This window comes from Pteronotus mesoamericanus, unplaced genomic scaffold (assembly GCF_021234165.1).
Source record: "Pteronotus mesoamericanus isolate MK-2021 breed Mesoamerican mustached bat unplaced genomic scaffold, CSHL_Meso_final scaffold_137, whole genome shotgun sequence".
NCBI classification, from domain to species: domain Eukaryota; kingdom Metazoa; phylum Chordata; class Mammalia; order Chiroptera; family Mormoopidae; genus Pteronotus; species Pteronotus mesoamericanus.
In genome coordinates this window covers 6,080,085-6,093,195 of record NW_026555306.1, presented here as the reverse complement: position 1 = coordinate 6,093,195, position 13,111 = coordinate 6,080,085, and the positions used below count along the sequence as shown (strand labels likewise).

Here is a 13,111-nt window from a genome sequence, read left to right as displayed (position 1 = left end):
CCTACCAAGAGATACATATTGCCCCTGACAAACTGAATGATCATTCAGTCGTTAATGCCAGCTCAGACCCGGCCCAGACTGCACCCGCCCCTCCCCCTCCTCCGCCGTGGCCTTTAAAATAGCTTTTTACAGTTGGCTTGGGCATCTGCGCCAGTGCCAAGCTCCGAGGTGAATCTGTCGTCCGAGGAGCTGGCAGTTTGCTCTCCCCGGTGGCTTCAGGCCGGGGAGATGGCAAGCAAGCCACGGCCTGCGGACGCCTGGGCTGGCGACGCCGCCGCTGCCTCACGTGAGTGAGGACCCGCCTCCTCGGAGGCCAGGCTCCGGCTCAGCCTCTCGGGGTGGCCTTTACGGCGCCAGTGCAGGCGGACGGACGATGGGGGTCCTGCCTGGGCTGGCCCCCGACGCTTTCTGCCCTGCTGCTCCGGGCTTCCCGGGGGCGACCCAGAGGTGTCCGCCTGCCAGTCTGGGAAGCATCCAGGCCTGGCCTTGTCAGTACCTCCCCATCAGTCGCGGGGCGTCCCGGGCAGGCGCTCCACCTCCCTGGACCTCTATCTCCTTTTGTCAACAGGAAAGTCTATGAAAAAGTGACCCCCTGGCTCCAGTCCGTTTAAGTGAAACACAAATCAACTATAATGGCTCGATCCACCTATTACACCAAAAAGCTCAGAGAGGTCGTGCAGGCGGAGGAACGGGAGGCTCAGGGAGCGGGAAACTAGCGCCACCTTCTGGACGGTGAAGAGGTTGATGTCTACAATTAAAATGCACGAAGGGTGGGAGGTATGCTTGGGGGAGTGGAGAGAGGGGTTAGAGGTGAAACCCAATAAGCCAAGAGTGGGTAATTTTTGGATCTGATGCCAGGTGCTCAGGGAGTCATTACCCTCTACTGTCTACCTTCACACGTGTTTGAAATGTCCCATAATAAAAAATAAAAATCAAAATTATTCAGCAATAAAAAGGAATGAAGCTCTGATATAGGCTACCTCGCTGATGACCCATGAAACATCAGGCCGAGTGAAAGCAGCAGCCACGAAGGACCTTGTACGGTCTGATTCCATTTATAGGGGCGGTCCAGGGTGGGCAAATCCACGGAGACAGGAAGCCGAGGAACGGCTGCCAGGGGCTGGCGGCGGAAGCCGGCCCGTGACGGCCAAGGGTGCGGTTCTCCCCTTGGGCCACTGATAACGTTCTAAAATTGACGGTGGGGGTGGACGCACGACTCTATCTATGTACTAAAAGCCACTGACTCGTACACTTTAACTAGGTCAACGGTTTGACATGTCAATTACATCTCAATAAGGCTGTTATATTTTTTAAGCTGGAAAAAAACAAAAGTCGCACCTCTGCTCGGATCCCCCATTTCTTGTCTAAGAATTGCTCCTACAGTTCTGTTCGCACAGGAGCACAAAGACCTAGGTACAAAGACACTTGCGGTGCTTTTCTGGTCATTCCAATAGCAGTGGGACGTAATCGCCCTAAGACTCTGTCTGCAAGGAGCAGGGTTTGGATACAAGGCTCATTGAAACGATGAAGACTTAACACAGCCACACAAAAAACTGAAGTTCGCCTATACGGACTATAACAGAATGATGGTCAAAATACACTGTTTGGTGGGAAAAGTGGGGCACAAAGTGCCCAAGCACTGGGTGATGAGCTGAGTAACCGCAGTGCCCCCTGGGACCCAACCTGGGGCCTGAATTGCCAGGTGGTCTTTACTTGCTGGTCAGTCTCAGCTGCTCTCTCAGGTGCTCCTGGGAGGAAGGTTGGGAGGCGGGTCCTCCCGGAGCAACTGCTGTGCAGGAAATTTTAAATCAGTAGAGAAATATCTTAACATTCGAATCACCAGGACAGCTGAGCATCAACCTTGAGGCTAGAGAATCTCTGTCTTTATAAAAAATAATAATAATAGCCCTGGCTGGTGTGGCTCAGTGGCTTGAGTGCTGGCCTGTGAACCAAAAGGTCGCCGGTTTGATTTCCAGGCAGGGCACATGCCTGGGTTGCAGGCCAGGTCCCCAACAGGGGGCGTGCGAGAGGCAACCATACATTGATGTTTCCCCCCCTTTCTCCCTCCCTTTCCCTCTCTCTAAAAATAAATAAATGAAATCTTAAAAATAAATAATAATAATAATGTGTCTCTTTTCTAACTTATCTAAAATATTTCTCAAAAGTGATACAGGAAGCTTAACAGTGAGAAATTAGGGCTAGGGGCAGGGGGCAGTGCGTTTTAGGAAACTCGGTTCTCCCAGGATAACCTTTGGCTGTAATCACATGTCATACATTGTGCCAGAGGGTTATTTGAGGTGACATGTGTCAGGAGGCCAGGTGGAATCTGAGGGGCCAGGCAGGGGCCATCTGAATTTGTTTGCCAGCTGCCCAGGGAGGAGAACGGAGACAGGCAGGCGGGGGGATTATGCAACCATGGTTGGGAAATCTAGCGGGGAGGCCTGGGACCCCGTGTCACTACGCCCAAGGAGACCGGGGAAACAGCCAAGCTGGCACTCTGTTTGCAGCCCTTCCACGTGGGCCCTGGAGCCGCCAACAATAGGTCCCGGGGCCGCCGGCAGTGCCAGGGACCAGAGGAGAGCGAGCCGGGTGCTGGCTCAGCCCTGGAAATCCGGGTCTTTCTCCTGGGACCAGTGGAAAACATCATCGTTCATCCAAACAACAAAGCTTTCGGCCGCCGCAAGAAAACAGACGGAGGCCAATCTCCACGTGCCTGTTATAGGCTGACTCACATCCTCCCCACCCCCCAAAAAAGGTATGTTGAAGTCCTAACCCCCAGGAGCGCTCAGAATGTGACCTTATTTGGGTAGTGGGTCATGGCGGATGCAATCATTGCAGTTAAGACGAGGGCATACAGGTAGGTGGGCCCCTAATCCAGTATGACGGGTGTCCCTTCACAGGTGGCAACGGCACACACAGGTGTGCACATGGGGAGAACGCCATGTGAACATGAAGGCAGAGATCGGGTGATGCGTCCGCACGCCAGGGAACTGGGAATTTTGCCAGGAAACCACCAGAAGCCAGGGGAGAGGCAGAGCAACCCTGCCAACACCTCGATCTCAGACTTCCGGCCTCCAGACCTGGGCCACAGTCAGTTTCGGCTGCGTGAGGGGCTCGGTCTGGGGTGCTTTGTTATGGTGGCCCTAGTGAACAACAGGACTATTGTGAAAACATACTGTTTGGCGACAAGGTCAGAGGTAAGCCGACAGAACAAAGGCTGATGCTCTGAGTATCTCACACCAGGGCCGCCTCACCCAGACCAACACCCTCTCCCCTGCCTCCTCGAGGCCGCAGCCCCCTCCCGACCGCCAGTCCACCCTCCACAAGGCCCAGGACTGCCCCTGCCCTGCTCCCAGCACCCGGGGACAAAGGCCCAGCACCTCAGGCTGGAATTTGAGGCCCCGCCTGCCTCTGCAGCTCCGACGTCCACTCTCCTGTCACATACTAGACCGAAGTTTCAGTTCCTCGAACGGGCCATGCCTTCCCTGCCTCAGGGCCTTTGCACAGGCTGTTCTGCCTGCGTGAACAGCTCTTCGCCCGTATCACCCATGCTCACCCCCGGGGCTCCCCCAGGCCTTTGCTCAAACACCACCATGTCAGTGGGCCCCTCCTGATCCCCTGCTTAAAGCTGCACATGCCCCACCTCCATTCCCTGCACTGTTTTCCTCCCCAGCGCTCATCACCTTCTCACAGACCACAGATTTCCTTATCTATCTGGGCCGTGGTTCTCGTTTAGTCAGTCTCCCCGAGACAGGGATGCTTATCGGTGTCATTTCCTGCTGCGGCTCGGTGTCTGCACACAGTTCTTGCTCAACATACGCTTGAGCAAATAAACCAAGGAATGCAGGAGCAGGTCCCCGGCCGGCCCACACAGAGCCCACCCCCACCCTCCGTGGGGCGCGGGGCCTCACTCACAGGTGATCTCCTCATGGGTGAATCCCAGCACCCGCAGGGACTCCAGCGTCTCCTGGAAGAGCTCCCGCTCCTGGCCCGGAGAGGACGCCGGCCCGTTGGTGAGGAAGCGGTAGTGGGAGCAGGGCTCCAGGAGGAGGTCGGCTGCAGGGGAACGAGCAGAGGCCAAGGTCAAGGGCGAACTGTCGGGTCAGACTCACATCCTGGCTTCCTCAGAGGCCACCCCAGACGCGCCAGTTCCCCGCTGGGAACCTCTGTCTCCTCCTCTGCTAAGTGAGTGAGGATCCTTTCCTCACGGGTTCAGGGGAAGGGCTGGGTGTGGAGTGGGTGTTTAGCACATATGAGGCCTTTCATCTTCCCTTTTTTCTTAGAGATTCTCAAGTCTTGGAATTGCCCAGAGCAGGCAGGAGCCGCTGGTCGGCAGGAGCAATGGGCCCGAGGGTGCCCAAGAGAGTGGAAGCCGTGGGCCAGCAGGGGCCAGCAGCAGAGGGCATGTGGGCTGAGAAGCCCTCGTGAGCGGGAGCCCGGGTGAGGAGCGGCCAGGAGGAGGCCCAAGCTACGGGGTGGCAGGAGCCAGAAGGAGAGGGAGCCACAGGGCAGCGGGGCCGCTGTCTGTAGCCAGCAGGCAGGAGGAGCGTGAGCGGGAGGCGGGCAGAACCTCAGGCAGCAGCCAGAGTGAAGGGAGCCATGAAGCCACACAGACCAGGACCACAGGGACCCATGAGGCAGCGGGAGCCACAGCAAGGCTGGAGTCACGCCCACTGGAGCGGGCAGAAGAGACGTGAGTGTGAACAGGAGCCACGTGGCCACATGGCCCGTGTCATCAAGACCCAGGAGACAGCAGGACCAGGGGGCAGCAGAAGCCACCCAGCCGCACAGGGCGGCGGTGGCGGGGGGCGGGGCTGGCCGGACTCCCCACCGGCCAAAGTCGTGAGGCGGCAGGAAGCAGGGGCAGCGGGATCTAGGACAGAATCCACTCCCCAGCAGGAGCCTGATGGGCACAAGCACCTCCCATTTCCTCCCCCGGGGACCCAGACAAGCCAGAGGCACATGCCGCCCACATGCCGCCCCCCTAACTCCCCTGAGCAGCAACACTGACCCTTGAGCTGCTCTCCTGCGCCGCCCAGCAGCTGGTAGAAGATGTGGAAGCTGCACTCGTCCTTGGCCTGGCGGATGGCCCGCGACTTCTCCAGCAGGTCTGGGTGGAGGCGAGTCAAGGTGCCGCAGCAAAGGGGAGGGACGGGACCCCACCCAGCCCCCTCTGTCCATTCTGGCCCCCTGCTGTCCCGTAATGCAGTGAAGTGCTTCTCAGCCCAGGCCGGCGACCTTGTCGCTAAGCAGGTGAGTGGCCTTGAGCGTGCCACTTAAGCACTTGTGCCTCAGTTTCCCCATCTGTGCAAGGAGCTGCATCATAACACCCATCACTGAGTTGCTGTGGGGGGGTAAATGAGGCATAGTAAGAATATCTCCTGCCATCATTTACCCTCCCAGCCTCAGTTTCCCCATGCAGATAGTGAGGCTACTGGCTCCTCCCTCTTAGGACAGTCACCTGACTCGTTCAAGCACTAAGCATGGCCACACATTTTAGAGTAAATAAAACACTCAGTACCTCGCCTGCCCCTCCCTGCCATGACCCTGTGTGACAGTCATAACACAGAGCCTGGCCCAAGGTTCGCTGCAAACCGAGGTCCATTGACTTAAAGCCGTGGGGTCGCGAACCTGCTGGGGAAATGGGGAGCAGGGGGGAGGGTCCCACAGGCAGGGTGGGCTGGGGGAAGCACATGCAACCTGTGCGACCCTGGGTGCCGACAGCCCCACCTCGGTTTCCTCTCGTTAAATGGGACGATGATGGCCCCTGCCTCGCGGGCCCAGCGGGAGGAGGAGCGGAGATAACAGACCGAGAGGTCCCAGGGCCGCACCGGGCGCATGGGAAACGCTCAGGACGTGTCGGGCGCCGGGCGGCGCGGGGTGGCGGGCGGCGGGGGGCGGGGGGGCGTCTGGCAGAGCCCGAGACCTATCAGATTGGTCTGGGCGTGGCACCTGCCCCGGGGAGCATCCGCCCGGCGGGGACCGGCCAGGAGGCAGAGACCGCTGCTGTGCCCCGCGGGGGCAGCCGCAGGTGCCTGGGGAGTGTGGACGGGAGAAAGTGAGCGTTCAAACGCAGGCGGAGAAGACAGGCGTGAAGATAAAAAGAGGATGCAGGGACCCCAGCGTCGGGGGAGGTGGGGGACAGCAGGATGGGCGGGGCAGGAAGGGCCCTGAGCTCTCAGAGCCCAGGCGCGCAGGTGCCGCGAGGCAGAGAAGAAGCCGAGGCCTCGGGACTGCGCGGGGCAGGAGCCGGGGGCTGCAGGGGCACCAGGCCTCGCAGGCTTCCCCAGGCTTCGGAAGACAGAGAGCTTATCAGACACCCCCGGGCACGGGGATATGGTTTCTTATTCATATCGGTAACATTATGATGAATAATTATTAATCAATAATATGAACATCAATGAGGACATTGTTAATTCACTTCAATCATCAACTTCTAATAACCAGAGCTCGTTGCTGAGTGCTTACCACGTGGTGAGCGCCGTGCTAAGAATTTGACCCACATTGTCCTCTAAACCCTCCTAGGGCAGGTTCCGTGAGCCTTCCCCACCCACGGAGGGGGAAACTGAGGCACAGAGGGGTTTCATCACGTGCCCTGCGTTCCAACAACCTCCAAGCAGCAGAGCTGGACTGGAGCCCGGGTCTGCACGATTTGTTTGCTCTGCGCCCGGGGAGCTCCTGTGTTTCCCTTGGTACATTCCCACTGAGCTCGCAGGCCGCCTGTGCAGAACGGGGCAGACACAGTGGGCCTGAGGCAGCCCCTGGCTGGGGGCGGGGAACCTGGGTTTCAGGAGTGGCTCCGCAAGCCTATGCTGCACAAGGTGACCTGGTGCTGAACACCAGCTCTCCTTTGGGGAGTCTGGGAGGTTGGTCCGTTCCAGGCAGGGGGTGCTGACTGGTGACCAGCCCCTGATGAAAACCCCGGGTGCCGGGTCTCTGATGAGCTCTCCTGGTACACACCATGTGCTGTCACCTCTCTTTGCCGGGGCGCTAGTGTGTCCTGTGTGACTCCACAGGGGGAGGGCTCTGGCAGCTGTGCTGGGTTCCCCTGGACTTCAGCCCATGCCCCGCCCCTTCGCTGACCGTGCTGCGCCCCTTCGCCCTGATGCGTCCCGGCGTGAGTATGACTATATGTTGAGGCCCGTGAGTCCTCCGAGTGAATCAATGCACCCGAGGCGGGTCCCCAACCCACCACCCTTTAGCCAGGCTGCGCTGGCCTTCTGCTAAAAGCAGCGGAATCCCCTGGCCTCCTCCTTCCAGGTGCAGAGGCTGTGAGCCTTCCTCTCCTACAGAGGGGGAAACGGAGGCACAGTTTCTGAGCAGCAGGAGCCGGGGTTCCCTATGCAATCTGATGCCTGTTTTCTGAAAGCAGTGAGATCCCAAGAGCCTCCCTCCTCGGCTGCCCCTCGTCCCCCCGGGCCCCCTCAGGGACCTGAAGGATACAGGTCTCGATGTTGGCGCCCACGATGTACCCGGCAACGTCAAAGTTGATGCGGATGAATTTGCCCTGGGCGGTAAGGGGGTGAAGGGGGCTCAGCTGAGGGCCCTCTTCCTCCAGAGGGTTTGAAGAGCACCCTGCTCCCACACTCACCCCTCCCAGAGCCAGGACGGCCTCTTGACTTCCTCCTTCCCATCCCTGGAGTCCCGCCCCAATCATGGGGGTCTCAGCAGGGGGCTCCCTGGGGAATCCAAGGTCCAGGCCCCTTTGACTCCTCTCCTCAGGACCCAGGTCCCTGGCGCCCCTGGCCCCTCCTTCCTCAGCAGACCCGCATATGTTGCCTGCCCCCCCCCCACACGCCCAGCTGCTGTTTGGTGGACAGGTAGCCAGCACTGCCCTCTCTCAGCACTCACAAATCGGGAGGAGTTGTCGTTCTTCACTGTCTTGGCATTGCCGAAGGCCTCCAGGATGGGGTTGGCCTGGAGAAGTTGCCGCTCCAGCTCGCCCTGTGCAGGGGGTGGGGGGATGGGGGGAACGGAGGTGGGGGGAGGAGATGGTGCCTCAGCAACAACATGGGCAGAAGACTGGGGTCTGGTTACAGCTGACTGAGTGTGTGCATGAAGGACCTTTGTGAATCTGGGTGTGTGCCTACTTCCCTGTATCCGGGTGGTGCCTGTCAGTCTGTCGTGAAGGGAACAAGGAAACATCTCCAAGATAAATTGTTGAGTGGAAACAAAGAAAAACAAACAAACAAACAAAAAAAATTGCAGAACAATGGGATGTGATCCCATTGATAAAAAAAATAAATCGAGGAAAAAAACACCACTAAACAAGACTCCCATTTCTACAGGTATATAAACATGTTTGTAAACATTTAGAGAAAGGTCTACAAGGATACACTCCAAAGTGTAAACAGCGTAAACCACTTCAAGGAGGGGGCACTGAGATTTTAGAAGTTCTTTTAGAAAGAAAGGAATTTCACTCTATCTGATGTTTTTGTTGTTGTAACAGTGAATATGTACTCATGCATTTAAGGGAAAGTCTATACCATCTATATAAAGTGTTTCAAACTGACACATCGTGGGTATTCAAGAAATGGTAGTTTCCTTCCCTGTGGGTAGGGATCTTACTCTAAACTTCCCATAGCCATCTTGGTGTCAGAGCCAGGAACATAGTAGGTGCTCAATGAACAGCAGTTTTCTTTTCCTCCTTCCTAGTCAGGCTCTCTAGGGTATGGACTATTTCTTTCATTTCTCTGTGAGCCCTCAGAGACTAGCCTGAGCTTTGGACCTGAAGTAAATGGCAGTGAAATAAATGGCCTGAAATAAAAGTCATTCTCTGGATTATGTGAATCCATGGGGTCTATGGGCCTCATCTACAAACATTTAGCAGATTAGCAATAAATGGTACTTTTGGTCTCTAAGTTATTTCATGTGGGTATCTATGGCCAGTCTGCACAACGCAGTAGAGGTAACACAAGTAGCCGTGCAGACTGGGGTCTACATACACACCGCACAAAATGACATCATGGACCCTGGGTGTGTTTATACAGAAAGGCTGCCACAAACAACGGTGGGTGGCCCCGTGTATACACAGTAGGGTTGCATTAAATGACAGTGCAGGACCTGGTGTGCACCTAGTGGGACCGCCATAAGCGGCAGTGTGGCTCCCTGGCAGGTGAGACCACCAGTGGCTTGGGTCCTGTCTGCCAGAAAGACTGTGGGTTGGGGTGATCTGGGTGGCATTAGGACATCATGACTCGAGGTGACTCCCTGCTACTCACATAAGACATGGCGCTGGTGGAGGCCTGAAGAAGTCACGGGACACGAGACACGGACCAGGACACGGCACATGAAACATGGACAGACACACAGGTGAACTGGCGGTCTCGGGTAGTGGCCAGGGCAAGGGGAGAGACGAGGGGGAGAGACGACGCGTGTGGAGTGGGGAGGCCTGGGGGGACCCCAACGCCTGGGTCTGGATCCACTCTAGCCCTTGCTGGGTGTGTGACCTCCGACACCGACTCACCCAAGCTGTGCCTTCAGTTTCTCATCTTCAACACAGGAAAACAACACCCGCCTCACTGGGGTGTTAAATTATGGGAGCAAAGGGACAAGCACTATATAAATGCCCACTTAGAAAGCCAACCAGGGCATTGCAGGTACCTAAATCAGTCCTGGCACATAGTAGGTGCTCAGGAATATGGGTACCTACTATGTGCCTGGTGCTGTTCCAAAGGCCAACAAGGCTAAGAACTGGCCTTTACATTTCTTGTCTACCTGCAGCTGCTCCCAGCACTATATCAGGCACATAGTAGGTGCACAAGCAGCATGGGAAGCCAGGAGAGGACCCACAACTATGATCCTTCATGAAGGATGTAGGGAGTTACAAGGGAAGCAGAGCCTGAGAATGGAGAGGGCATTGTTGGTGGCAGGGTCTAGAGCGCGTCGCAAGGCAGGTCACTTACCGGTACGCCCGGCTCCTTCCTGCCCTTGGGCGATGATGCCACGTGGGCAAGGTACTGGATGACCTTCTTGGTGTTTTCTGTCTTCCCGGCTCCGGACTCCCCACTATGCAGGGGAACAAAGGTAAGTAAGAGGGGTCAGCAGTGATTTCAGGTAAGCACAGCCCATTCCAAGGAAAGCCACACCCAGCTCAGACCCCACCTCCACCAGGAAGCCCTCCAGGATTACTCACGTGCAGAGAATGGACTGATCCTCACGATCTGCAGGGACAGAGGAGAATGTGTCACCTGGGATGGCCTCTCCTGCAGGACCCTGGCCGCTTATGCTGGGCACTCCCTTTGCAAATTCATTCCCCGGGGGATAAGGGAAAGCTTGGGTTTTGATGTGTGATCCCCTTGGAGTCTAATACCCCCACCCAACTTGGCCTCTTGCTTGCTGTGTGACCCCAGGAAAGCAGCTGTCTCTCTCTGAGCCTCAGTTTCCTCACCTGAGGAAACAAGAAACTCCAACTAAACAGCATGAAATTCATTCAACAGATTTCAATTTGAGCCCCTCCCTGTGCTGAGCAGGAGATCTGAAAACAGGAGAGCAAGATCCTGGACCCCAGGGAGGCAGTGACCGAGGACTCTGAGTTCGAATCCCACCTCAGCCACCCACCCACCAGTGGGACCGTGGGTAATGACCACACTGCTCTGTGCCTCAGTGTCCCCAGCTGGAAGTCAGGGAGATCTCACCTGTTTCATGGGGTTGCTGTGAGCTTAAATGTGCTAACCCATGAAAAGGACTTGGCTCAGAGTAGGCGCTCGCCTTTTCTTTGTTGTACCTTCATTCTTAAGATATAATAACTGGGATATAATAACAGCTCAAAGTTATACAAATAAATGTATAATAAATTATATTATATAATCAGGTAAGTATTACCTATGATTAAGTATAGATTTATAATGTGAATCTAAAAACATGACATCTAAATATGTTCTACTGCATGAAGCAGGTATGTTATAATCAGGGGTACCCAACCTTTTGGCATCTCTGGGCCACACTGGAAGAAAAAGAGTTGTCTTGGGCCACACATTAAATACATTACAACACTTAACCACAAAAAAAATCTCATAATGTTTTAAGTAAATTTACGATTTTGCGTTGGGCCGCATTTATAGCCATCCTGAGCCGCATGCAGCCTGTGGGCCGCAGGTTGGACACCGTTGTCTATTAGACCGGTGAGCCTGCATCAGGATCTGCAGAAGGACCCGGGGATGTGGTCTTGTGAAAACATGAGCCTCCTGCCGCTTCCCCTCGGTTTCTAACTCAGCAGGTCTGAGTCTGAGACCGCCCTCTGAGAACCATTGCGTAATACAGTATGTTATTATAACATATCTTGGAAACAGCATATATTAAATGCTGCAAGTTTCATATGTATAATATAAATATACTGCTGCATACTATTATATGTCGTATGATAGAAAAGTATGTTTTTTAATATTTAATTTTTTAAAATCCTCACCTGAAGATACGTTTATTGATTTTAGTGAGAGAGGAAGCGGGGAGACAGAGAGAGAGACATCAGTGTGACAGGCAAACATCAATTGGTTGCCTCCTATACACGCCCTGACCAGCGATCGAACCCGAAACCTAGGTATGTGCCCTGACTGGGGATCAAACCTCAACCTTTTGGTGTATGGAACAATGCTCCAACCGACTGGCCACCCAGCCAGGGCTGTTTAATATGTATTTTTAATATATACAAAATATTTATTTAAAAAGATGATATATAATAAATGCATAACGAGCTCATCATGTCTGTTACATGTGGGGCGTGTAGTTTCGTCAGGACTGATTCACGTTGTCGCGGCGTGAGTGGCGGCCCCTGTTACAGACAACACGCAACCTGCCCATCACGCGCGGGGCTGCTGTTCGCCCTGTGACAATGCAGACCCTGTCAACAACACAAGTGCCGAACGAATGAATGGACGCTCCAGGGATCACTGTCTCAACAGAAATTTTGGCAGAAGCCTGGCTCCAGCTGGCTCCCAAATGATACTTGTTGAGAGAAGGGGTGAACATGGAGGCAGATAGAAAAGGGGCCAGAGCCCTGGCTGGTGTGGCTCAGTGGACTGAGCGCCGGCCTGCGAACCTAAAGGTCACTGGTTCCATTCCGAGTCAGGGCACAACCTGGGTTGCGGGCCAGGTCCCGAGGGGGGGGCACATGAAAGGCAATCACGCATTGATGTTTCTCTCCCTCTTTTTCTCCTCCCTTCCCCTCTCTCTAAAAATAAATAAAATCTTGAAAGAGAGAGAAAGAAAAAGAAAGAAAGAGAAAGAAAGAAAGAAAGAAAGAAAGAAAGAAAGAAAGAAAGAAAGAAAGAAAGAAAGAAAGAAAGAAAGAAAGAAAGAAAGAAAGAAAAGGAGCCTGATTAGGACCCAGGGCCTCGCCCAAGCCTCACCCACTCCCTCGCCCACTCAGCCTCCATTGTGTTCCCTCCTGCCCTGCAGGGAAGCCTCGCAGAGTCGGGAACCCTGGACCCGTCACCGGATCCCGTTCCCCCACCCCGCCCCCACTGGAGGGCGGCCTCCGTGGCCAGCTGCACACGCACCTTGGAGCATGCTGCGGTAGGCTCCCTCTGTCACGGCGTACACGTGGGGTGGCACTTCGTGGCGCTTCTTGCCCCGGTACATCTCCACAATGGACTCCGTGTAGATGGGGAGCTGCTTGTACGGGTTGATGACCACACAGAAGAGGCCCGAGTACGTCTGCAGTGGACGAGAGGGAGGAGGGTCTCAGGCGCGGGCCTACGATGCGCAGCTGGGCCGGGGGTGCGCTGCACAAGGGGGTTGCCGTTCATACCTGACAATGTCCACTCGAACACTTATGACAAACATTGCAGGCTGATGGTGGGAAAGAATCTTCCCAAATTGCACAAAGGTGCTGTGTGGGTACGGATTCACCCGGAGAGCCAGGCAGCCTTAGGTCACAGCCTGTCACCCCCTAGACTCACACACACACAAAAGGACCGTGGGCAAGCCCATTTACTGCAGCTTTCTTTATGAGGGCGAGGACTGGAAACGGCCTGAAGACATGTTTGTACAGCGGATTCCCGTAACGCTCTCAGCGTGTGGGTATGGGACGATCTCCAACATTTTCAAGTGACAGGAAGCAAGGCGAGAGCCGTTGGCATTGAACAGGGTGGAAGAGGAATGTTTTTATGTA

General features: G+C 55.3%; 1 protein-coding gene across 3 annotated transcripts in view; it reads right to left on the bottom strand.

Moving 5' to 3' along the window:
• MYH14 (myosin heavy chain 14) overlaps window positions 1-13,111 on the bottom strand; it is an 80,436-nt gene that overhangs the window by 57,015 nt on the left and 10,310 nt on the right. For all 3 annotated transcript variants that reach the window (XM_054588752.1, XM_054588751.1, XM_054588753.1), the window contains 8 exons: window positions 12,498-12,654; window positions 10,136-10,163; window positions 9,906-10,008; window positions 9,222-9,245; window positions 7,852-7,944; window positions 7,444-7,507; window positions 5,012-5,110; window positions 3,916-4,056 (listed from right to left, as the gene is read on the bottom strand). In XM_054588752.1, coding sequence (XP_054444727.1) covers window positions 3,916-4,056; window positions 5,012-5,110; window positions 7,444-7,507; window positions 7,852-7,944; window positions 9,222-9,245; window positions 9,906-10,008; window positions 10,136-10,163; window positions 12,498-12,654 — 709 coding nt within the window. The remainder of the gene's footprint in view (window positions 1-3,915; window positions 4,057-5,011; window positions 5,111-7,443; window positions 7,508-7,851; window positions 7,945-9,221; window positions 9,246-9,905; window positions 10,009-10,135; window positions 10,164-12,497; window positions 12,655-13,111) is intronic.